The 27,971-nt window shown below is 37.3% G+C and overlaps 1 protein-coding gene across 3 annotated transcripts in view; it reads right to left on the reverse strand.

Annotated features, from left to right (window-relative positions):
* Positions 1-3,423: 3,423 nt before the first annotated feature.
* RPAP3 (RNA polymerase II associated protein 3) overlaps positions 3,424-27,971 on the reverse strand; it is a 42,500-nt gene continuing 17,952 nt past the window's right edge. For 2 of the 3 annotated variants that reach the window (XM_082636604.1, XM_082636605.1), the window contains exons 10-17: positions 18,703-18,824; positions 17,313-17,383; positions 17,095-17,196; positions 11,967-12,199; positions 8,306-8,492; positions 7,221-7,318; positions 6,651-6,751; positions 3,424-4,059 (exon numbers count right to left, since the gene is read on the reverse strand). In XM_082636604.1, the coding sequence (XP_082492730.1) occupies positions 3,974-4,059; positions 6,651-6,751; positions 7,221-7,318; positions 8,306-8,492; positions 11,967-12,199; positions 17,095-17,196; positions 17,313-17,383; positions 18,703-18,824 (1,000 nt within the window). In that variant the 3' untranslated portion in view covers positions 3,424-3,973. Of the gene's footprint in view, positions 4,060-6,650; positions 6,752-7,220; positions 7,319-8,305; positions 8,493-11,966; positions 12,200-15,691; positions 15,713-17,094; positions 17,197-17,312; positions 17,384-18,702; positions 18,825-27,971 lie in introns of those variants that run through there. The other variant, XM_082636606.1, reaches the window with a different exon arrangement.

A 27,971-nucleotide genomic window follows, 5' to 3' on the forward strand; every position in this document is an offset into this window, starting at 1 on the left:
TGTTATATGTCTTACGGCCAGATGAGCTGATGTTAGGGCTGAGTTAAAGTGAAGTTATCCATCCTCATGCTTCAAGGGGAAATAACTGAGTTTTTACACATATACAAGCTCAATAAAACAATCATGTTAAAAAGGATTTTTAATCAAGTCCTTTTGTTGCCCCAAATTATTATTGATTTTAATCCTACTGATATGGGGAAAACCCATACTATGTATAGTTTCATTTTTCTTCTATTTTCCAAGTGATTTCTGTGAAAAAGTTGTGAAGTGTGATTCTCCAGTGAATTAGATATTCTGCTTTATTTTTTAATGCCACCTGCTTTATAACTCACTTCATGAAAACAACTGAATCTCTCGCCTCTTTTTCAAAAGCAAATGTTCCTCAAAGTCTACTTTCTACCTTTTCAGATTTTTAAAAGCATGAAAACAAGATTTCTTTAACCACATCTGTGCAGATTAGCTGTAGCAAAATATCTGCAGTCAAAGCCAATCAGTAACAGCCCCCCAAAAAAGGAAGGATTTGGTATGTGGTAAACTAAATTGATAGCTTCTTTGTGAGTTGGTTTCAACATCACTGAATCTTACTAAGGAGAAACTGTTTTCCTAGAGCCAGGATTACTGAGGGTCCTACAGTAAATAACCACAGTGAGAGAAGAAATGCACTAACTCTAACCTAACCTAAGAAGAAAGGTGGTAATAGTCTAGACTGATCCATCAATAAACGTTAACTGAGCCTCTGTCATGGACAAGGCCAATGTTAACACTAAGAACACACATGACAGTGTCACGACCATCAAGGAGCTTCACATCTCGTATGGAGTCAGGATGCGCGCAAATGAAAAATTAACAAATAAAAACAAATGAAAGGAGGGACTTCCCTGGTGGCACAGTGGTTAGGAATCCACCTGCCAGTGGAGGGCACACAGGTTCAATCCCTGGTCCGGGAAGATCCCACATGCCGTGGAGCAACTAAAGCCTGTGCGCCACAACTACTGAGCCTGCGCTCTAGAGCCCACGAGCCACAACTACTGAGCCCGTGTGCCACAACTACTGAAGCCCACACACCTATAGCCCATGCTCCGCAACAAGAGAAGCCATTACAATGAGAAGACTGCGCACCGCAACGAAGAGTAGCCCCCACTCACCGCAACTAGAGGAAGCCTGTGCACAGCAACGAAGACCCAACGCAGCCAAAGATAAATAAAAAAATAAAACTAAAAAAAATAATAAAACAAACGAAAGGAGACTGTAGCCAATCAAATTCAAACTCAATCCAATACAACAGCCTTGATAGTGTATGGAATTGCCTACAACCCCCAGGGCAAGTCAAGGGGCTCATGACATGTTACATGACCTTCATCTATGCTGATCCCTCTGCCAGGACCCTTTCCCTCCCATCGTGCACCTGGACCATCGTTCTCATATCTCAAGTCTCATAACAAACACTGCCTCCTCCTTCCCTGTGCCACCCAGTCTGACTCAGAGCTGCACCCTCTGTGCTCCCCCAGTGCCCTTTCCAAACTATCAGGGCACTCATGACACGGTACTGTAACTGCTGGTTTATCTGACTCCCCAGCTACACTGCGAGCTACTGGAGGACAGAAATTGGGCCTGTGTTTTCCCCAGTGCTTAGTCACCTACGAGCACATTATAGACACTCAAGAAATGTTTGAATAGACATGAATGAATGCCACCACGCCCTGCAGATTCTCCCTCCTTAAGATATCTTAAACTCAACCTGTCTTCCATCCCTTTGCACCAGTCAGTATAGTATAGACTGGTGGTTGGGCAAGTAGCCTTTGGATACAGACTACCTGTTACCAGGTGACCATAGGCAAGTTACATAACCTATATATGCCTCAACTTCCTTATCTGTAAAGTGGAGATAACAGAACCTACCTCCTAGGTTTGTTGAGGATTTAAATGAAAAAAGACATAAAGCCACTAATGTCAGGCAAATAGGCAGTACTTCATGCTACCCATTATTATTAGTTCAAATGTTATTTATCTCCTGCATTCTTGTATTCTTCAATTGGTCTCCCTATTTCTAGCCACACCATTCACCAATCCACCGCTCATCACTGCTACCAGAATGATCTTAAAACTCAAACCACATGTCACTCTCTTCCTTAAAACCTTGAGTGGTTCCCCATCACTTTCAGAAAACCAGCTTCTCTGTCACTGCATGGAAGGCCCTTCATGCCCCGGCTCCCACCCCCTCAGCCACCTCCCCACAGCCAAGCCCCCACAAGCATTCTCCTGCCTACCACCTGCAAAACCCCTGCAAAATCACCGTCTTATTAATGACTTAAGAAAAATTCAAGTCATTCAAAATGCATTATTATTATGTATAAGCTATACTTTATGACTAAATTTCACTGCCTGTTTATATATCATAAGACTATACATTTAGCAACATATAACATTAATAAACTCCAAGCATGTTGTAAAACACTGAGCTATACAAATTATGATCACCTTAATAAGTTATACCATGAACTGGGGAAATTATCTTTTTAAACAGATTAATTATTCCTCAAGTAATTGTAGGCATAATAACATGTATGCTGCAACAAAAATAAAGTCTTAAATTTGACTGTCTTATTGATGCTAACAGCTATATAGGATGGTGACCTAGTATTTTTTTAACATGACAGCCTCTAAAATTAAATTGATTTTAGCAATATTTACAGGATGCCCAAAATTTGCTAAGTTGCTACTTTGAACATTTACTAAAATTGATTCCTACCATCAATTCAATTAAATTTTATATTCAATTAAATTTACCAAGTGGGCACCTAACTATGTGCAAAGGACTGGGCCAAGGACCATGCAGAACAAGGATACGTAGAACACTAGCCTGGATTTCAAAAGCTCACAGACAACACACTCACATGAACCACGTACACACAAGCTATACACTAATTACTACCTTAAACATTCCTAGTTTTTAAACTTTTACACCTTGCTTTAGATTATTTGCATTCAGTTGACATATAACATGGATATCATGAGGAAAAAAAGCTGTAGCAGTGAAATTTAAGTATGCTGTGACCTCCAAGTAACCTATTTAAAAAGTCTAACTGAAAGCCTCCTTTCAACATAAATACTAAAAATACACATCCTGCAACTAAGCAATTTTATGTTAGTGAACTGGCACAATGGTACGAAAACATTTTATAATGAAACAATCTGATATCTACCTAACTCCCTCTATATAACTTTTATTCATATGCTAAGGAAGCAACCTTGTCATGTGGTTACAAAAACTCATGAAAATATTTTTTAAAATGTAACACTTATGGGGCACTGAAGAATGTATCTAAACTTAACACTTAAAATGACTTATAGGACTTCCCTGGTGGCACAGGGGTTAAGAATCCGCCTGCCAATGCAGGGTACACGGGTTCGAGCCCTGGCCCGGGAAGATCCCACATGCCGCGGAGCAACTAAGCCCGTGCGCCACAACTACTGAGCCAACGCTCTAGAGCCCGCGAGCCACAACTACTGAGCCTGTGTGCCACAACTACTGAAGCCTGCGCACCTAGAGCCCGTGCTCCGCAACAAGAGAAGCCACCGTAACGAGAAGCCCGTGCGCTGCAACGAAGAGTAGCCCCCGTTCGCCACAACTAGAGAAAGCCCAAACGCAGCGACAAAATCCCAACGCAGCCAGATAAAAATAAAAAAAAAATTTTTAATAAAAATAATAAAATAAAATGACATAAAACACCAATCTTTACAAGTATACCTCATTATTTCTATTTTTATTTTCAGAAAAAAACTGATAAATAGTTCATTTAAGTATATTTCTCACTAGTTAAATCACAATTCACTTTATATTTAGTTAGCTTACGTCCAAAAACAGTACTTCTCCTGTATGATATCATTTTCTTAAAAAGCAAAACATTTTATTTTCAGTAGAAAAAAATTTACATATGAAATCCAAAGGCAATAATTTCAGTAAAAATGGAAATCAACCACCATATCTTTTCTTGAGTTCTTCAACAGAATTATCATTCAATCCTGATTTGTCTATGTGATTGAATAATACACGTGCAACTGAAAAAGAAAAAAAATTCATTTTAATCTCCATTTTTAAAAAGTAAAGCAAAAATTAAAGGTAAAAGTAAACAAAAATTAAATATTTTTTACATTATAAAGCAATCATTAGGATTATTTATAAATTCTAATTCAGATATTTAAAAAGCCAACCTGAGAACAGAAAATTATACAACAGTCCAATGATGTTTCTTAGCAGAATATTTTGCTTTGGCAGTAAAAAATTTCCCCTACATCCTCAATGACATTAACTTTGCAGATGAAACATAATTCATTCTGTACTACCTTAAAGATTTTTGACCTGTGTAACAAGTATACTTTTACTTATTTAATATTCCAATTAACTTTTTCAAAACTTAAATCATTTTATTTTAAAAGAAAAATTTATATCACTACTATAAATTAAAAATTAGCAATAACATTCACAAGAATGTTTGATGGGCAAGCTGTACATTTTTATAATTACAATTAAAAGTTAAAAAAGATTTGCTTATGAGTCATTTAAAATCTTTATCTTTCATACTACTGAAATGGGTGGTCTACACTCAACACTATGGAAAACGCTATTAGAGTTCATACATTCCTCAACGTTAAAACTAGCTAACAGTTTTTAATAATAATGACAATAAAAAAGACAACAACAGCTACTATTTATTGAATATTAAGTTACATGCCAGGAACCACTGTAAGTGCTTCCCACGTTTAACTTAGCGGACAGTGGTGACCCCACCAAGACAGTACTGTTGGTAGGCCAGTCTGAAGGACCAACTCACATTCTTTGAGCACACTTCAAGTTATCACATCATAGTGGCAAGAAATCCATTCACTCATGCACTTATACTAAGAGGTTATTATGTACTAAGCACTGTTCTACACGCTGAGGCCTAAAGAACAAGGTAGACAAAGTTCCTGCTGTCATGGAGCTTCCATTCTATTAGGGAGAGAGAAATAATAAACAAATACTTAAAATACTGTCAGCTCGTTCTGTATTATGAAGAAAAACAAAGCGAGGTAAGATGACAGAGGGTGATGAGGAAAGGGAGGCAGGCAGTTATTGTGAGTAGGCCGGTGAGGAAAGGTGTCTCTGAGGAGGTGACTACTAGGTGGAAACTGAATGAAGTGAGGAAGAGGCAGGGGAGGATAGTCTAGGCTGAGGGGGAACAGTCAAACACAAAGACCCTGAGGCTATAAGAAGTTTGGCAATTTGGTATATTAAAAAGACACAAAGTCAGTGCGGTGGGGCAGAATGACTAAAAAAAGTGATAAAAAATGAGGTCAGAATAGTAATAAGAAACAGTAATACTTTCAGGGAATTTCAGGGACTGTTTCTGATTAAAGATTAAGCAGAAACTTCTTTTGGTTTACCCCTATTAGGAATCTCTCTAAATTACATGTCCACTTCCCTAAGTTCAACATACAGAGTATTTTTCTTAGTGATTCAGATTCAATGTCACTGCTACATACATAAAGAAGAAACAGAAAAGGAGCCCAAGGTATGTTTAGTCCAGAAAGTATCTGAAAATCATAGTTTTTGCTATTTCTAAAACTAAAAAACTGGTACTCCTGCATTCTAATGATTTTTCTCTTTTTCCTAAAACTACAGTATAGCCTTAGAACTCCAAGTACAATTGACCCTTGAAAAACACGGGTTTCAACTGCACAGATCCACTTAAAGGCGGATATTTTTCAATAGTAAATACTACAATACTACATGATCCACGGTTGGCTGAATCTGTGAATGAGGAACCTCAGATACTGTGGACCGACTATAAAATTGTAGGTGGATTTTCAACTGTTTGGAGGGTTGGTGCCCCTAACTCCCATGTTGTTCAAGGGTCAATTGTAATTGAAGTTTCTCCATAGTTTGATTTTACTTAAATTAGGGTTCTCCAAAACTGACACTTTATGCCAAAGACTGAGATGTAGAAATAAACAAGGGATCCAGCTCTTCAGGCTCATCACCTGCCTCTTTTTACCCTCTAACTCTACAATCCAGCCGCACTGCACTCCTTTTAATTTTCTAAGCTCAGTTTGCTCTCTCCTGCCTCAGAACCTCTGCACATTCCCACCTTCTTCATCTGACTCCTGCACTTTTTTGAGATTTCAGCTTAAATCAAAGAAACTCAAGGAAATTAGCTCAAAAAATGGGAGAGAACTCCCATGCACCCACGCCCAGTTGCAAGCTCCTGTGGCAGGAACCCTGCACGAGTTCCATCATGCCAGCAGCTCAACCATTACGCTATCACTGCGTTTTCAAGTAGAAGAGCCCAGAACACCTCGGTTTAACTCCTGGGTCTGGCTTCCTAGCTATGGAATCTTGGTCAAGTTCCTTACCTGTGTATGCTTCAGTTTCCTCCTTTGTAAAACCAAAATGATAATCATACCTACACCTCACAAAGTTGTTGTCAGGATCAAAAAATTTAACTTTACTTAATTTAATAGTAATTCAATTTAATTAGCTTAATTGTAATTAATTTAATTGTATGTACCTTGTACACAATTGACATTCAATAAATATTTGCTACCATTTGTTGAATAAAGGGACACACAAGAATAAAGAGATATGAAAAAGCTTTCTTCACAGAACTCACTTTTCTTCTCAGGTTCTGACATAAACATCACTGCCATATCAAACCTTCTTAGTTCAGAAAGTCTTTGTAAGATTTCAAAGATGAGTGATGGCTTTTCTTTCCTGAAATAATCCAAATAAAAAAACAAATTATCAATTAAAAGCAGCTCATTCAGTCTGCTTACTAAAATAATATTTCTAATTATATATAAATAAGGTCTTCATGTATCATTTTTCCCTGCATACTGTCTATATTTTAAGTGTCCAAATGAAGAATTTTATCAAGTCAACTGAAAAAATTGTAATATTCTTAAATGTGAGGCACAGCACTGACGTTATTAATCTGCTATAATATTTGTCACTTCCATACCCTACCTTTCTCTAAAAAAAATTTTAAGTCATTTTTCCTCCTAATCATTTCCTATTTCATTGTTTGTACTTGTCATCTCTTTACAGCTTCTGCAACAGCTAAATTTACAAGAGAGCTAATTTTGCTATACAAAAGGTAATATGACATCAAAAAGAATGAATTTCCCAAATCACTAGAAACAGCTGAGCATTACAACATGAAAGCATAACTAAACTTACTTACTCAATGTAAAAGTCATGCAGAATTTTAATGATATGGTTGAATACATCTGGATCTAGATTTTTCTGAAACAGCTTGGGATACAAGGATGGTTCAATTTGCTTGGGAAAAATATAAGGTGTTAGAAAATTAAATTATGGCAACATTCCCAATCACAAATTATTTATATAATAATTGCTTAGTTCAACATAGTAAAAAATAACTATTATGCATTAGTATTCAACGAATAATAATGGAGTCACACTGAAATGTAACTATGATAGAAGAATGAAAGTTAGAGGAACTATAAAATAATCACTCTGTTCAAGACAGAGAAAAATCTCATGGAGAGATGTGTACTACCCAACAGAAACAGGAAATGAAAGAGAGCTCTCAAGGACCAATAAAAAGAATTAGAGAGTTTAAAAAATAGAACTACTTGGGCCTCCCTGGTGGCGCAGTGGTTGAGAGTCCGCCTGCCGATGCAGGGGATACGGGTTCGTGCCCCGGTCTGGGAGGATCCCATATGCCGCGGAGCGGCTGGGCCCGTGAGCCATGGCCGCTGGGCCTGCGCATCCGGAGCCTGTGCTCCGCAACGGGGGAGGCCACAACAGTGAGAGGCCCGCATACCGCAAAAAAAAAAAAAAAAAAAAAAAAAAAAAAAATAGAACTACTTGAAAAAGACAATGCTAAAAATCCATTATTTGGTAAATTTCATGAGTTAATTCTTTTTCTTGAGCAAAAAAAGCTCATTTTCAGGAGACTGACGGCCTAAATATTGCAAGCATTGCTTGGCACACAGAAGGCACTCAATGTATTTTAGCTTCTTTCCTCATCTTGAAGGATGAAGAATTAAGTTTAAGTCATGATGTAGGAAATTAGATTAAGTTATTTTAGAAAACAAAATTTAACACAGAACCTTTTTCAGAGGTTCACTGGTTGCAAATATTTAAAATGGTCTGACCAGGCAAGGGATATGTATCAGGCAAGGGATAAGAGCATTTTCTACAATCATATTATAAGCAAATATAGTACTATTATTATATAGTGACCAAAGAAGTTCTTTGGCCTCTAACTTACAGGAGAACTACCAGCTTCCTCCCTCTTACCTTCAAATATTGATACAACATATCTGGAGAATTTTTCAGTTGTCTGAAATCAGATTCAAGCTGAAATGAGTTTGCAGGAACTGGAGGAAGAGCAGCCCTGATAAACTGAGCAGATGTTTTGTCCACCTCTATAGAAATCTTCTCACTGAAAGGCTGACATACATCCTTTTTCAAATTGACTTCAGGTCTGAAATATTTCAGAAGCATCAAACAATTAGAAAAGAACCACAGGGCTTCCCTGGTGGCGCCGTAGTTAAGAATCTGCCTGCCAATGCAGGGGACACAGGTTTGATCCCTGGCCCGGGAAGATCCCACATGCCGCGGAGCAACTAAGCCCATGCGCCACAACTACTGAGCCTGCACTCTAGAGCCTGTGAGCCACAACTACTGAGCCCACGTGCCACAACTACTGGAGCCCACGGGCCTAGAGCCCATGCTCTGTAACAAGAGAAGCCACCATAATGAGAAGCCCATGCACTGCAACAAAGAGTAGCCCCCGCTCACCGCAACTAGAGAAAGCCCACAAGCAGCAATGAAGACCCAAGGCAGCCAAAAATAAATAAATAATAATAATAAAAAAGAAAAACAAAGAGAAGAACCACAAATAGTCAAAGCTTATATAAGGAAACATCAACAGAGATTTTTTAATTTCTGACTTTATTAATACTGTATTATCTATTTATATTCTGCCAGTAGTAAATTCTTTCAGCTGATAATATATGTATACTTTTGGCAAGACAGATTATACTTGTGCAAATTTTCAGATGCTGGTTACGTAATGACTATTCTCATGAGCTGGGCTAATAGCCTGGCTACCTTTTGACGAAACATTTCTATACACTGAATTATTATATCACATATACTCACAAGTCAACCTTTCACTCTGAATTATGTGAATTACCACAGTTTCAAGAAAGATTCCAAGAAGGAAGAAATGCTTCCTCCTTTAAAAAAAAAAAAAAAAAAACCTGCCTGCTTAAAGTTTTCCCACAATCTATAATATCACTCTAAACAGAACTACTAAAGTTCAAAATTTAAAACAAAAAAAACTTTTAATAGGACTGTTGAGTAGCAATGCAAAAATATATGAATAAAATTTCAACACCCCAAAGTAAACTACTAATCTATGTCTTTTATATTCTTATCATTAAGAAAATGCATGACTTTTTGAAAAATTCCAAACGAAATTTAAAGAGCCCATGAATATCTTAAATATTAATGGCTAGAATAATGATAATGCCTAAATTCTACATTGTTTATGAAGCTTCCCTATAAAAAATTTAAAAACCTGAATTACAAAGTGAAACATATTTACTGAAGTTCTAGAAAAGAAAATGCACAAAATCAATTTGTTCAAGATACTTTCATCACTGTTTGCAGATGACATGATGCTATACATAGAAAATCCTAAAAATGCTACCAGAAATCTACTAGAGCTCATCAATTAATTCAGTAAAGTTGCAGGATACAAAATTAATACACAGAAATCTCCTGCATTCCTATATACTAACAACGAAAGATCTGACAGTGAAATTAAGGAAACACTCCCATTTACCATTGTATCAAAAAGAATAAAATACCTAGGAATAAACCTACCTAATGAGACAAAAGACCTCTACTGTGAAAACTATAAGATGCTGATGAAAGAAATCAGAGATGACACAGATGGAAGGATATACCATGTTCTTGGATTGGAAAAATCAATACTGTCAAAATGACTATACTACCCAAGGCAATCTACAGATTTAATGCAATCCCTATCAAATTACCAATGGCATTTTTCACAGAACTAGAGCAAAAATTTTTTTAATTTATATGGAAACACAAAAGACCCTGAAGAGCCAAAGCAATCTTGAGAAAGAAAAACAGAGCTGGAGGAATCAGACTCCCTGACTTCAGACTATACTACAAAGCTAGAGTAATCAAAACAGTACAGTACTGGCACAAAAACAGAAATATAGATCAATAAAATAGGCTAGGAAGCCCAGAAATAAACTCACAACACACCTACCGTCAACTATCTACAACAAAGGAGGCAAGGCTATACAATGGAGAAAAGACAGTCTCTTCAATAAATGGTACTGGGAAAACTGGACAGCTACATGTAGGAAAATAAAATTAGAACATTCTCTAATACCACACACAAAAATAAACTCAAAATGGATCAAAGAACTAAATGTAAGGCTGTACACTATAAAACTCTTAGAGGAAAACACAGGCAGAACACTCTTTGACATAAACTGCAGTAATATCTTTTCTGATCCACCTCCTAGAATAATGAAAATAAAAACAAAAATAAACAAATGGGACCTAATTAAACTTAAAAGTTTCTGCACAGCAAAGGAAAGTATCAACAAAACAAAAAGAACTCACAGAATGGGAGAAAATATTTGCAACTGAAGCAAATGACAAGGGATTAATCTCTAAAATATACAAACAGCTCATGCAGCTCTATGTCTAAAAAACAAACAACCCAATCAAAAAATGGGCAGAAGATCTAAACAGACATTTCTCCAAAGATGACATACAGATGGCCAAAATGCACATGAAAAGATGGTCAACATCACTAATTATCAGAGAAATGCAAATCAAAACTACAGTGAGATATCACCTCACACCAGTCAGAATGGCCATCATCAAAAAATCTACAAACAATAAGTACTGGAGAGGGTGTGGAGAAAAGGGAACCCTCCTACACTGTTGATGGGAATGTAAATTGGTACAACTGCTATGGAGAACAGTATGGAGGTTCCTTAAAAAACTTAAAACAGAACTACCATATGATCCAGCAATCCCATTCCTGGGCATATATCCAGAGAAAATGATAATCTGAAAGGATACACGCACCCCAATGTTCACTGCAGCACTATTTACAACAGCCAGGACATGGAAGCAACCTAAATGTCCATCGAAAGAGGAATGGGTAAATAAGATGTGGTACATACACACAATGGAATATTACTAAGCCATAAAAAATAATGAAATAATGCCATTTACAGCAACATGGATGGACCCAGAGATTATCATACTAAGTGAAGTCAGTCAAAGACAAATATCATATGATACCACTCATATGTGGAATCTAATTTTTTTTAAAAAGATACAAATGAACTTATTTATAAAACAGAAACGGACTTACAGATACTGAAAACAAACTTAGCATTACCAGAGGGGAAACGTGGGGCAGGAGGGATAAATCAGGAGCTTGAGATGAACATACAAAAACTACTATATGTAAGATCAATAAGCAACAAGGACCTACTGTATAGCACAGGGAACTCTACTCAATATTCTGTTATAATCTACATTGAGAAAGAATCTAAAAAAGAATGAATATATGTATATGTGTAACTGAATCACTTTGCTATATACCTGAAACTAACACAACATTGTAAATCTACTATACTCCAATAAAATTAAAATATTTTTTTAAAAAAAGATACTTTCTCTTATTTCTAAAGTCCTCGGTGTGGTAAAGGAATAGTGATCATTCCTTCAGCAAAACCTCTCTTACAGTTAAAAGAAAAACTACAGTGTAAAGTTGGATAGTTCAGAAAACTATGTGGATGAGTACAAACCAGAAGTCTCATCAGCAGTATCAATTTTCTAGTGGGATTACTACCATTCTAGATGACTACCAAATAAAAGTATTTCTACTCACTGCAGAGCTGAAGTATCACTGATTTCTTCTATCCTCAATACTTTTGCTTTTGGGATATCACTTGTGGGCAAAAGGTCATCTTGGCTTGAGTTCTTCTTACTTGTGCCAGTGGCTGCTGTTGCCTTTGCTGGATTAACAGGATTATGCTCTGGAGCAGCAGCAGTGCTATCTGGCACATCAACAGTCTGTATCAAATTACCAGTTTCTTCAATAATAAGCTTCGTGAGTGGTTTCTAAAACAATTAAAATCAATTCTTTGCATCAACATACAAAGGTTTCCTATTTTAGGGACACAAATTAAAAGGTTACAGTGTTTTTACAGCCAATATCCGAGTTGTAAGTAAATTCAATTTGGAGTCATACTGCCAGACTACTACCATATGTAGGGCTAAATGGGGGAAAGAAGATGCATATATAAATAATTACAAGGCAATGGAACATGCACTATAAAAGGTACAGGTACAGGGCTTCCCCGGTGGCGCAGTGGTTGAGAGTCCACCTGCCAATGCAGGGGACACGGGTTCGTGCCCCAGTCCGGGAAGATCCCACATGCCGTGGAGCGGCTGGGCCCGTGAGCCATGGCCGCTGAGCCTGTGCGTCCGGAGCCTGTGCTCCGCAGCGGGAGAGGCCACAACAGTGAGAGGCCCGCGTACCGCAAAAAAAAAAAAAAAAAAAAGGTACAGGTACAAAGTGCTAAAAGAACAGAGGAAGGAAGATAAAAATTGACATCGGGGGCTTCACAGAAAAAGTACCCAGGAATGGCAGTGTTGAAGGGTATGGCATGGTCAGTGGAAAGGTGAGAAGTCCAGTAGGGCTGGTGCAAGGGGAGGAGAGGTGGAGATAAAGCCTGAAGGGCTCCTTAAAGGCAGCTTATAAAGGGACTTGTGTGCTGTATCAAGGAGTTTGAAGTTTATCCTAGAGGAAACAAAGCTAAGAAAAAAATATGACCAAGTGACATCAGTATTGTGGGCTGAAGGCAAGTAGAACATGGCCAGGCAATAACCTGCATTCTGTATGAAAGAAAAGATCCTGCATGCCGCAACGAACATCCTGCAACTAAGATCTGATGCAGCCAAATAAGTAAATAAATAAATATTTTAAAAAACAAAAACAAAAACCTAACTGCATCCTCTAACTGCTGGATAAAACCAGCCTAGAATTAAAGATTTGCCAAATAATTTACACAAAGTTGGTAAGTACTTGACCACAATAATGGTTTTTAATTTATTAAAATAAATAGCATTCACTATTTATTTCAATCATAACAGGTGGCAAATATTTTAAACTTCTTCCTAAGTTTACATGTAATACTCTTTGCTTTTTAATAAAAGACGTTCTTCAGTATACTCTAAGTTTTCATTCCAACTGTAGAGTTGAATTTTAAATCAGAAAGCTGTAAATATAAAAACTCTTGACATATATACTAAACTCAGTGTTAAAACCAGGCATTCCATTAGTATAACTAAGAAAAGACCTACTGGTTGACAACTGACTGTTACTAGATGAATGCACATAAATAAAAAAGCTATTAAAAGTCTGTTAACAGAATCCTGTTAGTGGTTCTATCTTTAAGGATAATCATGTTAATCTAAGGCCTTTGCTTTGCTGATAACTATCAACACCAATAGTTTGCTATCAAGATATTGACCAAGAATGGATATGTGTTAGTGTTAAAAAACAGTGTTAAAGAACAGACTATAAAAAAAATAGACTATAACTACTGAATTGTATCAATGCAGTTCCATTTAAAACCAAATCCTTTCATTGACAACAGAGGTGCAAACATGATCCTAGTTAATGAATTTCCTAACAGATGATCTCTTTCAGGGTAGACCAGTGGCTACTGAGAGCTGCTCAATGCTACTGATGGCTGGGAGGGATGAGGGGATGACAGTATGCTAGTAACAGGAGTGAAACACAAAAGGTACCACTACAGTTGAAAGATCTAAGAAAATATGAAAGGATCAATTCATCTCTTTTTAAATTAAGATTTAGAAGCATACATTTTATTTAACTCTATATTATACCATTTCAAGAAAAAGAAAAGAGAAATAAGAATAAACAGAGGGATTCCCTGGTGGTGCAGTGGTTAAGAATCCGCCTGCCAATGCAGGGGACATGGGTTTGAGCCCTGGTTCGGGAAGATCCCACATGCCGCAGAGCAACTAAGCCCATGCGCCACAACTACTGAGCCTGCACTCTAGAGCCCACGAGCCACAACTACTGAGCCCACGAGTGGCAACTACTGAAACCCACGCACCTCGAGCTGGTGCTCCACAACGAGAGAAGCCACGGCAATGAGGCACCCACGCACCGCAATGAAGAGTAGCCCCCGCTTGCCGCAACTAGAGAAAGCCTGCGTGCAGCAACAAAGACCCAACACAGCCAAAAACAAATAAATAAATAAATAAAATATTTTTTTAAAAAAAGAATAAACAGAAAAGGAGAAAGAGACAAAGGACCAAGCATGAAATTTTGACATGGGAAAACAGGAAAACGAAAAAAATAAAATATTTTAGTGGAGACCAAGAGATCAGGACAAACTCTCATTTACTACCATCCTACCTAGGAACCCCAGGCCCAGCTGACCTACATTACTGCTCTCCTACAGTCTCTCTAGAGAAGATATATTAACCGTACTCCCCGCTGCACACCCTCAAGCACAGGACACCCCAACCGAGCCTCTCGCTTGAATAAAGTAACCCCAGGACTCTTTTTTCTCCACCTCCTGGGCCTTCCTTTCTTTCCTGACCACCTTCCTCAGTGTCCAGGTGGCCTCACACATATATGACTGAAAAGGAAATTAACATGTGTTTTACGTGAAACTGCCTTAGCATTATTGGACATTATTTCCTTTGATCTCAACTAACCTGTGAGTTATTCTCAACTTAAGTTTAAAGCTTATGAAATGGGGCTCAGATCAACTCAAAAGCATCATACCAAACTGCACCTACTATTTTTTAAATAATGCCCACTTTTTAAAATGGAGACCTATTACAAAAATAAATAGCAATTATTTCCCCTTCCCACTAGGATAATGATTTTGTTTCTGTTGGATCAGTTACAAAATGGTTTACCCTAGATCTCTCAATTCATGAAGGTGTTCTGTTTTGCGATCCAGCCACAAAAGATTCAAATTTATGTTGCATTTTCACAACTATTAACATAAACTGATTTTTAAACTGAGGGAGAAGAGAACCCAACAGATTTATAAAAGCTGTTTAGGGTATACTGGCCATGGGACATTCTTCCATACACAGATATCTGATTTACCACATGGTAATGTCTTTATAATTATGGACAGCAAAAGTCTGACAAAGGCTTTGTTTTTAACTTTTGAATTAACTTCTGTGACAAAGTTTTACAAAGAGATAAAAGTTTAAATCACATTGGATTAAACATTTAATCACCTTTATGGTTAAGAATAGAATAATAGCAAGTGAATATGATGTATGAAAATGAACATGATGTATGAAAATGTATGAAAGCAACTAAGATTTATGCCTGGCACATGAAACAATTATTATCTCAGAAAATTCAAGAATAAAGTCAAAATAAGAACCCAAGAAAAATATTAAACACAGAATTCCTCTATCTGTTATTAACTTGAACTATGAACTTGACAAAACACAAACTTTCTTTGCCTCACCTTCTTCCTTTGTAAAAGGAGGATAAAAATATCTGCTCCGACTTCCTTGTAAAATTGTTATTTCTCTCAAAGCATCATCCATGCATAACAGTTACTTCTAGGGTGCAGGGAGATCATGATCAGTGAGGGGCACAGAGGGAGATTTTTGGAGGCTGATACCTTTCAATTTTTTGACCTGGTTGGTGGTTTCATAGGTGTTCACTTTATTCTTTAAATCTTAATTTGTTCTGTGTACTTTTCTATATGCATTTTATCTTTCATAATTTCTATATATAATACCATGTAAATGTTAGAAGTTACTATAGAGTCACACACACACTATATATATATATATAAACAAAACAAACCACTGAATTTTACCAGCTACTCTTTCTGTTCCAATATTACAGGAAAAAACTGGCTTTGTTGGATTTAATGAAAAACAGTATGGTATACCAAAAACAATGTGCAGTGTATATTCTTAAGAATAATTCTGCTTATACAGGCAATACCTTGGAGATATTGCAGGTTCAGTTACAGACCACCACAATAAAGTGAATATTGCAATAAAGCAAGTCACATAAATCCTTTGGTTTCTCAATGCATATAAAAGTTATGTTTACACTATACTGTACTCTTTTAAGTGTGTAATAGCATTATGTCTTTAAAAAATGTACATACCTTAATTAAAAAATACTTTATTGCAAAAAAAATGCTAACCATCATCTGAGCCTTCAGCAAGTCTTTTTGCAATAGTAACAAAGATCACTGATCACAGATCACCATAACAAATATGATAGTAATGAAAAAGTTTGAAATATTGCAAAAATTACCAAAATGTGACACAAAGACATGAAGTAAGAAAATGCTATTGGAAAAATGGCGCTGATAGACTTGCTCAGCACAGGGTTGCCACAAACCTTCAATTTGTAAAAAACGCAGTATCTGCAAAGTGCAATAAAAACAAGGTATGCCTGTACTAGATTTTTGCCAAAGTGCTAACTTTAGATCAAACCCCACAGAAGATGAAAGACTACTGTAATAAAATCCCAATCTCAAATAACAGTAATAGAAGTAAAAATATTTAATTACAAAATGTAAAACTGCTCCAGATTCCTTTAAAGCCAGAAAATATGTAGAAATATTTAGTGTTAAATTAAAAGTCACTTTAAAAAGTTACCCCAGAACTTTAAGCAGCTCAATTTTCCCCAATTTGATTATGTCAATATTCCTAAGAAGTATTTTTTAAAGATTCTAAAAATGGCTCTTGGAAGAGATTTCAACATTTCTTTTCAGAGTCTACTAATTCAACATTTGTTTTCAGCTCTTATTAATAGAACACTGATATTTAAATAGCAAGGGAAAAAATTAAAGGGCTTTACTTTTCAGAGTCTACTAATTTCTTTTCAGAGTCTACTAATTCAACATTTGTTTTCAGCTCTTATTAATAGAACACTGATATTTAAATAGCAAGGGAAAAAATTAAAGGGCTTTAGTTACCGTTGATCCAAGATGAGGTGGATTATCAATGGGTTTTATCACGTTTTGCCTTTGAGTAGAATCAAGAAAGACATCATCCCAGTGTCCTTTCTCAATTAATTCCTTGAAAATAAATTTGTAATCATGACTATCAAAATATTCTCAACTTAAGCATGCAACAAATAAATGTGTTTATGCTTCAGAAAATAAGACCATATTTTGGTGGAAAGGATGCATACCTTTTTAATTTTGGAAAGTTCAGTCACTGCCTGCTTATTTCCAGGTTCCAGAAGTAAAACAGTTTCAAAATCTGAAATGAATTTTTAAGAAATATAATAAATTAGTGAAAATACTTTATGGAGTTCAAGAAATTATATATTTAGTTAGTAACCCCACATTTATCTCAAGAAGTTTTACTCAGGATGCTAGGAAACTGGTGAGCAATAATAAGAACTAACATTTACCAACTGCTATTCTAGTTGCTTTATATGAATTCTCATGTAACCATGACTACAACTCCACTTTACAGTGAAACAACTGAGGCCTTGATCTAGAGGTCATCTAACTTACCAAAACTCACACTGTTCACAAATGACAGGGTAATCACCAAACATAAGACAGAATCTAAGAGAATCCCAGAAAATGGAATATTATTAAGCCTTAAAAAAGAATCAAAGTCTGACATATGGTACAACATGGATGAGCCTTAGAGACATGCTAAGTGAAATAAGCCAGACACGAAAGGACAACTACTGTATGATTCTACTCACATGAGGTACTAGAATAGTCAAATTCAGAGACAGAAATTAGAATGTTGATTACCAGGGGCTGGAAGAAGGGGGAATGGAGAGTTATTGTCAAAAGGGTAGAATGTTCAGAATGTAATGATGAAAAAGTTCTGGAGATGTGTAATGGTGATGGTTGCACAACAATGTGAATGTACTCAATGCCACTGAACTGTACACTTAAAAATGGTTAAAACAGTAAATTTTATGTTATGTCTATTTTACCATAATAAAAAAATGCATGGGCTACAGCTGAAGCCAGACTTAAACTGCCAGATTTAAATGAACATTTAAAGGCTGAAAAACAATTATATAAGTATTGATATGTCAAGAAGTTAGAAAACCAGCAAATTAAGCCAAAAGACAGATGAAGGAGGAAATAAAAAGTAGAAATATGTAAAACAGAAAACACACAAGAGAAGTAAGTTGGTTCTTCAAAATGACTAACAGAGTAAATACTTAAAAGATCATGAAAAAATAAGAATAACTAGTATCAAGAAAAAAAGCAGGGGCATCACTACAGTCTCATATTATCCTCTACCTCCTGGTTGCTGACTCCCTTTTCATTCTTGCTTTTCTTGCTTTTTTCCTTCTCACCTATAATTCGAATTTTTCATTAATTTTGGTCAGATTGTGCTGTATGCTATTAAAAGATAACCAGGTCCACTATGGAAGCTGAATTCCTTCAAATCTACAAATGTATTCATGATCTAAACTGTGAAAGAAAATGTACTTTTCTAAGTTCTGTATCCTTGAACCATGGGAAAGCTATGCACATCTCTGCTTCTATAACAGGAGTGTCAACAGGAAGAGTGAGGGCCGGGTGTTATAAAAATAGTCTTACCTTGTTTGGCCTCATTGAGCTTTCCCAAAAATGTTCTTGCAGTTCCCCTTCTGGCAAAAGCTTTAGAATATGAGCCATCTAATAAAATGGCTTGTGTGCAGTCTTCTTCAGCCTCTTCATACCTATTAAACATGATAAAATGACCAAGTAGAAAAACGTAGCTTACAGAAAACTTCATATAAACTCAGTTTCTAATATAAAAATATACATATAATTTCAATTACCAGCTCCCAAATCTGTGTTTGAGGGAAAAGACTAATTTTTAAATTTTTTATTCTCACCAAATTTTGGAATCATCTGGTGAGGAGAGAGAAGGTATCAGATTAAGGGCAAGTCAGGAAAGAGTCTGCTGGAAGGATGAAATTAATGATGATACATTATGAGTAGAATGAGTAGAACAGACAAAAGAACACCACTGCTGGCAGTGTGCCTCCCCTCCAACTCTCAGTACGTACAGGTACGATAGTAAAAAGTATAACTGGCATTAAACCTCCAAACTTCATTACTATTTACCCACAGTACACATCACCTAAGGAAAACAGCACACTCAGAACTTAGGATTCATTATATACGTCAAAGCGTATCATCTCATACTTTTCATATATTCTACTGTTCATAAATTCTACTCAGTCATGCAACCAGCAATTAATTCAGTCTGAGTACTGCTTTATGACAACGAAAAGCTAAGAAAGGCTAAAAAAAAAACAACAGAAAAAACTTGAGACCCTCATATACATTAAAATGACATTAATGAATTATTGTGAATTCATTTGGCATAATAATGGTATTGTGGTTATGTATGAAACATCCTTTAGGGATGAAATATTATAATGTCTCTAATTTGCTTTACAATAATTCAGGGGGAAAAAACTGAACAAATATGACAAAATAGGTATGGCTAGTGAACACTAGATGATTTGGTACATAGAGTTTATTATGAAAAGTTTCATAATAAAAAATATTTTTTAAAAAAAGAATCTTCTGTGATCACATTCTTCCCAAGGCCTAAGTGAATACCATTCTACCTTCAAAACAAGACCTAGTGTGAAAAAGATTAAACACCTCTGAATTTTCACTTTTCAACAAGAGGAAGAACATGTTTGTGTGTGTTTGTGTCCATGCCCCAACCAGTATATTTTCTACTTGACTGATTATATCATTCTCCCATTCAAGATACTGCATGGTCCCCACATTTTTTACAATAAAGACTGCAGAGCACAAAGTCGGGGGCTTGCATGACGCTCCAGCCTTATCTCTGCCACTGCCCCTGCATATCAGCCATCATATGGACCACTTGTCCTTTCCAGAGGTACCATGGAGTTTCCCACTCCTGTGCCTCTGAACCTGCACGAGGACACTTGCCCTGTTTTTTCACCTCACTAATCACACTATCCCTTTAGATCTCGGTTCAGTTCAAACTCCTGTTTGAAAGAGTTGCTCTTTTCCTTGCTCCTCATCTAGTCTATAACATCTGACAGCAGTCACCATGTAGCAGAGAAAACTTCTGATACTAACTGAATCTAAAAGACACACTAGAAAAAGATACAAATAAGAGTCACATAGGGAGACCTTCAAGCTGGCGGAAGAGTAAGACGTGGAGATCACCTTCCTCCCCACAAATACATCAGAAATACATCTACATGTGGAACAACCCCTACAGAACACCTACTGAACTCTGGCAGAAGACCTCAGATCTCCCAAAAGGCAAGAAACTCCCCACATACCTGGGTAGGGCAAAAGAAAAATGAAAAAACAGAGACAAAAGAATAGGGACGGAACCTGCACCTCTGGGAGGAAGCTGTGAAGGAGGAAAGGTTTCCACACACTAGGAAGACCCTTCACTGATGGAGACGGGGGGTGGTGGAGGGGAAGCTTCGGAGCCACAGAGGAGAGCGCAGCCACAGGGGTGCGGAAGGCAAAGCAGAGAGATTCCCACACAGAGGATCGGTGCCAACCAGCACTCACCAGCCCGAGAGGCTTGTCTGCTCACCCGCTGGGGCGGGTGGGGCTGGGAGCTGAGGCTCGGGCTTCGGTCGGATCGCAGGGAGAGGACTGGGGTTGGCTGCATGAACACAGCCTGAGGGGCCAGTGCACCACGGCTAGATGGGAGGGAGTCCGGGAAAAAGTCTGGACCTGCCTAAAAGGCAAGAGACCATTGTTTCCGGGTGCACGAAGAAAGGGGATTCAGAGCACCGCCAAAACGAGCTCCAGAGATGGGCACGAGCTGTGGCTATCAGCATGGACCCCAGAGACGGGCATGAGATGCTAAGGCTGCTACTGCAGCCACCAAGAAGCCTGTGTGCAAGCACAGGTCACTATCCACACCTCCCCTCCCGAGAGCCTGTGCAGCCGCCACTGCCAGGGTCCCGTGATCCAGGGACAACTTTCCCAGGAGAACGCACAGCGTGCCTCAGGTTGTTGCAATGTCCTGCTGGCCTCTGCCGCCGCAGGCTCATCCCACATCCATACCCCTCCCTCCCCCCAGCCTGAGTGAGCCAGAGCCCCCTAATCAGCTGCTCCTTTAACCCCATCCTGTCTGAGCTAAGAACAGACGGCCTCAGGCGACCTACAGACAGAGGTGGATCCAAATCCAAAGATGAACGCTGGTAGCTGTGCGAGCAAAGAAGAGAAAGGGAAATCCCTCCCAGAAGCCTCAGGAGCAGTGGATTAAATCTCCACAATCAGCTTGATGTACCCTGCATCTGTGGAATACCTGAATAGACAACGAATCATCCCAAATTCAGGAGGTGGACTTTGGGAGCAACGATATATTTTTTTCCTTTTTCTCTTTTTGTGAGTGTGTATGTGTAAGCTTCTGTGTGTGATTTTGTCTGCATAGCTTTGCTTTTACCATTTGTCCTAGGGTTCTGTCTGTCCGTTAATTTTGGAGGGTTTTTTTGTATAGTTTTTAGCATTTGTTATCATTGGTAGATTTGTTTTTTGGTTTGGTTGCTCTCTTTTTTTTTTCTTTTCTTTTTTTATTACTTTTTAATTTTTTTATTTTAATAACTTTATTTTGTTTCTTTTTTTTTCTCTTTCTTTTTTTCTCCCTTTTCTTCTGAGCCATGTGCCTGACAGGGTCTTGCTGCTCCAGCCAGGTGTCAGGCCTGTGCCTCTGAGGTGGGAGAGCCAAGTTCAGGACATTGGTCCACCAGAGACCTCTCAGATCCACGTAATATCAAATGGCGAAAGCTCTCCCGGGGATCTCCATCTCAATGCTAAGACCCAGCTCCACTCAACGCACAGCAAGCTACAGTGCTGGACACCCTATGCCAAACAACTAGCAAGATAGGAATACAACCCCACCCATTAGCAGAGAGGCTGCCTAAAATCATAATAAGGTCACAAACACCCCAAAACACACCACCGGACACGGACCTGCCCACCAGAAAGACAAGATCCAGCCTCATCCACCAGAACACAGGCACCAGTCCCCTCCACCAGGAACCCTACACAACCCACTGAACCAGTGTTAGCCACTTCGGGAAGACACCAAAAACAATAGGAACTACAAACCTGCAGTCTGCGAAAAGGAGACCCCAAACACAGTAAGTTAAGCAAAATGAGAAGATGGAGAAACACACCAGCAGATGAAAGAGCAAGATAAAAACCCAACAGACCAAACAACTGAAGAGGAAATAGGCAGTCTACCTGAAAAAGAATTCAGAGTAATGATAGTAAAGATGATCCAAAATCTTGGAAATAGAATGGAGAAAATACAAGAAACATTTAACAAGGACCTAGAAGAACTAAAGGGTAAACAAACAATGATGAACAACACAATAAATGAAATTAAAAATTATCTAAAAGGAATCAATAGCAGAAAAACTGAGGCAGAAGAACGGATAAGTGACCTGTAAGATAAAATAGTGGAAATAACTACTGCAGAGCAGAATAAAGAAAAATGAATGAAAAGAATGGATGACAGTCTCAGAGACCTCTGGGACAACATTAAATGCACCAACATTCAAATTATAGGGGTCCCAGAAGAAAAAGAGAAAAAGAAAGGGACTGAGAAAATATTTGAAGAGATTAGAGTTGAAAACTTCCCTAACATGGGAAAGGAAATAGTCAAGGCCAGGAAGCGCAGTGAGTCCCATATGGGATAAATCCAAGGAGAAACACGCCAGGACACATATTAATCACTGTATCAAAAATTAAATACAAAGAAAAAATATTAAAAGCAGCAAGGGAAAAACAACAAATAACATATAAGAGAATCCCCATAAGGTTAACAGCTTATCTTTCAGCAGAAACTCTGCAAGCCACAATGGAGTGGCAGGACATATTTAAAGTGACGAAAGGGAAAAACCTACAACCAAGATCACTCTACCCAGCAAGGATCTCATTCAGCTTCGATAGAGAAATCAAAAGCTTTACAGACAAGCCAAAGCTAAGAGAATTCAGCACCACCAAACCAGCTTTACAACAAATGCTAAAGGAACTTCTCTAGGCAAGAAACACAAGAGAAGGAAAAGACCTACAATAACAAACCCAAAACAATTAAGAAAATGGTAATAGGGACATACATATTGATAATCACCTTAAATGTAAATGGATTAAATGCCCCAACCAAAAGACACAGACTGGCTGAATGGATACAAAAACAAAACCCATATATATGCTGTCTACAAAAGACCCACTTCAGAACTAGGGACACATACAGAGTGAAAGTGAGGGGATGGAAAAAAGATATTCCATGCAAATGGAAATCAGAAGAAAGCTGGAGTAGCAATTCTCATATCAGACAAAATAGACTTTAAAATAAAGACTATTACAAGAGACAAAGAAGGACACTACATAATGATCAAGGGATCAATACAAGAAGAAGATATAACAATTGTAAGTATTTATGCACCGAACATAGGAGCACCTCAATACATAAGGCAAATGCTAACAGCCATAAAAGGGGAAATCGACAGTAACACAATCATAGTAGGGGACTTTAACACCCCACTTTCACCAATGGACAGATCATCCAAAATGAAAATAAACAAGGAAACACAAGCTTTAAATGATACATTAAACAAGATGGGATTAATTGATATTTATAGGACATTTCATCCAAAAACAACAGAATACACTTTCTTCTCAAGTGATCATGGAACATTCTCCAGGACAGATCATATCTTGGGTCATAAATCAACTCCTGATAAATTTAAGAAAACTGAAATCCCATCAAGTATGTTTTCCAACCACAACACCATGAGACTACACATCAATTACAGGAAAAAATCTGTAAAAAGTACAAGCATATGGACGCTAAACAATACACTACTTAACAACCAAGAGATCACTGAAAAATACCTAGAAACAAATGACAATGAAAACACGACGACCCAAAACCAATGGGATGCAGCAAAAGCAGTTCTAAGAGGGAAGTTTATAGCAATACAATCCTACCTCAAGAAACAAGAAACATCTCAAATAAACAACCTAATCTTACACCTAAAGCAATTAAAGAAAGAAGAACAAAAAAAACCCCAAAGTTAACAAGAGGAAAGAAATCATAAAGATCAGATCAGAAATAAATGAAAAAGAAATGAAGGAAACAATAGCAAACATCAATAAAACTAAAAGCTGGTTCTTTGAGAAGATAAATAAAATTGATAAACCATTAGCCAGACTCATCAAGAAAAAAAGGGAGAAGACTCAAATCAATAGAATTAGAAATGAAAAAGGAGAAGCAACAACTGACACTGCAGAAATACAAAGGATCATGAGAGATTACTACAAGCAACTATATGTGAATAAAATGGACAACCTGGAAGAAATGAACAAATTCTTAGAAAGGCACAACGTTCCAAGATTGAACCAGGAAGAAATAGAAAATATAAACAGACCAAAAACAAGCACTGAAATTGAGACTGTGATTAAAAATCTTACAACAAACAAAAGCCCAGGACCAGATGACTTCACAGGCAAATTCTATCAAACATTTAGAGAAGAGCTAACACCTATCCTTCTCAAATTCTTCCAGACAAAACCAGACAAAGATGTCTCAAAGAAAGAAGCCTACAGGCCAATATCACTGATGAACAGAGATGTAAAAATCCTCAACAAAATACTAGCAAACAGAATCCAACAGCACATTAAAAGGATCATACACCATGATCAAGTGGGGTTTATTCCAGGAATGCAAGGATTCTTCAATATACGCAAATCAATCAACGTGATATACCATATTAACAAACTGAAGGAGAAAAACCATATGATCATCTCAATAGATGCAGAGAAAGCTTTCGACAAAATTCAACCCCCATTTATGATAAAAACCCTGCAGAAAGTAGGCATAGAGGGAACTTTCCTCAACATAATAAAGGCCATATATGACAAACCCACAGCCAACATCGTCCTCAATGATGAAAAACTGAAACCATTTCCACTAAGATCAGGAACAAGACAAGGCTGCCCACTCTCACCACTCTTATTCAACATAGTTTTGGAAGTTTTAGCCACAGCAATCAGAGAAGAAAAGGAAATAAAAGGAATCCAAATCGGAAAAGAAGAAATAAAGCTGTCACTGTTTGCAGATGACATGATACTATACATAGAGAACCCTAAAGATACTACCAGAAAACTATTAGAGCTAATCAATGAATTTGGTAAAGTAGCAGGATACAAAATTAATGCACAGAAATCTCTGGCATTCCTATTCACTAATGATGAAAAATCTGAAAGTGAAATCAAGAAAACACTCCCATTTACCACTGCAACAAAAAGAATAAAATATCTAGGAATAAACCTACCTAAGGAGACAAAAGACCTGTATGCAGAAAATTATAAGACACTGATGAAAGAAATTAAAGATGATACAAATAGATGGAGAGATATACCATGTTCCTGGATTGGAAGAATCAATATTGTGAAAATGACTCTACTACCCAAAGCAATCTACAAATTCAGTGCAATCCCTATCAAACTACCACTGGCATTGTTCACAGAACTAGAACAAAATATTTCAAAATTTGTTTGGAAAAACAGAAGACCCCGAATAGCCAAAGCAATCTTGAGAACGAAAAACGGAGCTGGAGGAATCAGGCTCCCTGACTTCAGACTATACTACAAAGCTACAGTAATCAAGACAGTATGGTACTGGCACAAAAACAGAAAGATAGATCAATGGAACAGAATAGAAAGCCCAGAGATAAACCCACGCACATATGGTCACCTTATCTTTGATAAAGGAGGCAGGAATGTACAGTGGAGAAAGGACAGCCTCTTCAATAAGTGGTGCTGGGAAAACTGGACACGGACATGTAAAAGTATGAGATTAGATCACTCCCTAACACCATACACAAAAATAAGCTCAAAATGGATTAAAGACCTAAATGTAAGGTCAGAAACTATCAAACTCTTAGAGGAAAACATAGGCAGAACACTCTGTGACACAGATCACAGCAAGATCCTTTTTGACCCATGTCCTAGAGAAATGGAAATAAAAACAAAAATAAACAAATGGGACCTAATGAAACTTCAAAGCTTTTGCACAGCAAAGGAAACCATAAACAAGACCAAAAGACAACCCTCAGGATGGGAGAAAATATTTGCAAATGAAGCAACTGACAAAGGATTAATCTCCAAAATTTATAAGCAGCTCATGCAGCTCAATAGCAAAAAAACAAACAACCCAATCCAAAAATGGGCAGAAGACTTAAATAGGCATTTCTCCAAAGAAAATATACAGATTGCCAACAAACACGTGAAAGAATGCTCAATATCATTAATCATTAGAGAAATGCAAATCAAAACTACAATGAGATATCATCTCACACCAGTCAGAATGGCCATCATCAAGAAATCTAGAAACAATAAATGCTGGAGAGGGTGTGGAGAAAAGGGAACACTCTTGCACTGCTGGTGGGAATGTGAATTGGTACAGCCACTATGGAGAACAAGCAGTATGGAGGTTCCTTAAAAAACTACAAACAGAACTACCATATGACCCAGCAATCCCACTACTGGGCATATACCCTGAGAAAACCATAATTCAAAAAGACTCATGTACCAAAATGTTCATTGTAGCTCTATTTACAATAGCCCAGAGATGGAAACAACCTAAGCGTCCATCATCAGATGAATGGATAAAGGAAATGTGGCACATATATACAATGGAATATTACTCAGCCATAAAAAGAAATGAAATTGAGCTATTTGTAATGAGGTGGATAGACCTAGAGTCTGTCATACAGAGTGAAGTCAGAAAGAGAAAGACAAATACCATATGCTAACACATATATATGGAATTTAAGAAAAAAAAAATGTCATGAAGAACCTAGGGGTAAAACAGGAATAAAGACACAGACCTACTTGAGAATGGACTTGAGGATATGGGGAGGGGGAAGGGTAAGCTGTGACAAAGTGAGAGAGAGGCATGGACATATATACACTACCAAACGTAAGGTAGATAGCTAGTGGGAAGCAGCCGCATAGCACAGGGAGATCAGCTCGGTGCTTTGTGACCGCCTGGAGGGGTGGGATAGGGAAGGTGGGAGGGAGGAAGACGCAAGAGGGAAGGGATATGGGAACAGATGTATATGTATATCTGATTCACTTGGTTATCAAGCAGAAACTAATAAAAAAATAAAAATTCAAAAAAAATAAAAAAATTTAGAAAATTAAATAATACACTTCTAATGTGTCTATTAGTTTCAATGAGGTTAAATATACAATCAAAATTTTCTTATATGATAGAGGTTCCTATCCTGAGATCCTGTGAGAGATCTGAAAACTTGGATGGGAAAAATACCGTACCCTTATTTTCATTAACTTTTAAATGAAATGCAGCTTTCCTTTTGATTACAACTGTAGATAACAAACCACAGTACTAAAAACAGTACCTATGACTTTGTCACCAGTAAAAATCAGTTATTTTCATATCACATTACATTTGGTACAGACATCTTTGAGATACCACAACTATTTCAGGAATACAGTGGTAGTTTAACCTGCTGTTTGTTTGCATGTGATCATAGTACCCCTGTTTATAAATGCTCTACGACACAGCTGGCCAACTACCAGGCAACTCTGTCCCTAGCAGTCACTCAGATGCCAAAGAATGAAGCCATATGTTATCACACTGGTATAATGTAATCATCTGTGCTGCTTTCTGGGCATTCCCTAGACATACTGGTTGATCAATATGTGGAAGATGTGTCAAAGAACACCCACAAATTCTAGTAGCTTTATTCAAACTTTCACAATAATACATCTTTAAAAAATATTTTAACTTTAACTTGCCTGTATTTTTATTTATTTTTAACTTGCCT

The sequence above is a fragment of the Mesoplodon mirus genome (assembly GCF_964341445.2).
Source record: "Mesoplodon mirus genome assembly, chromosome: 11".
NCBI classification, from domain to species: domain Eukaryota; kingdom Metazoa; phylum Chordata; class Mammalia; order Artiodactyla; family Ziphiidae; genus Mesoplodon; species Mesoplodon mirus.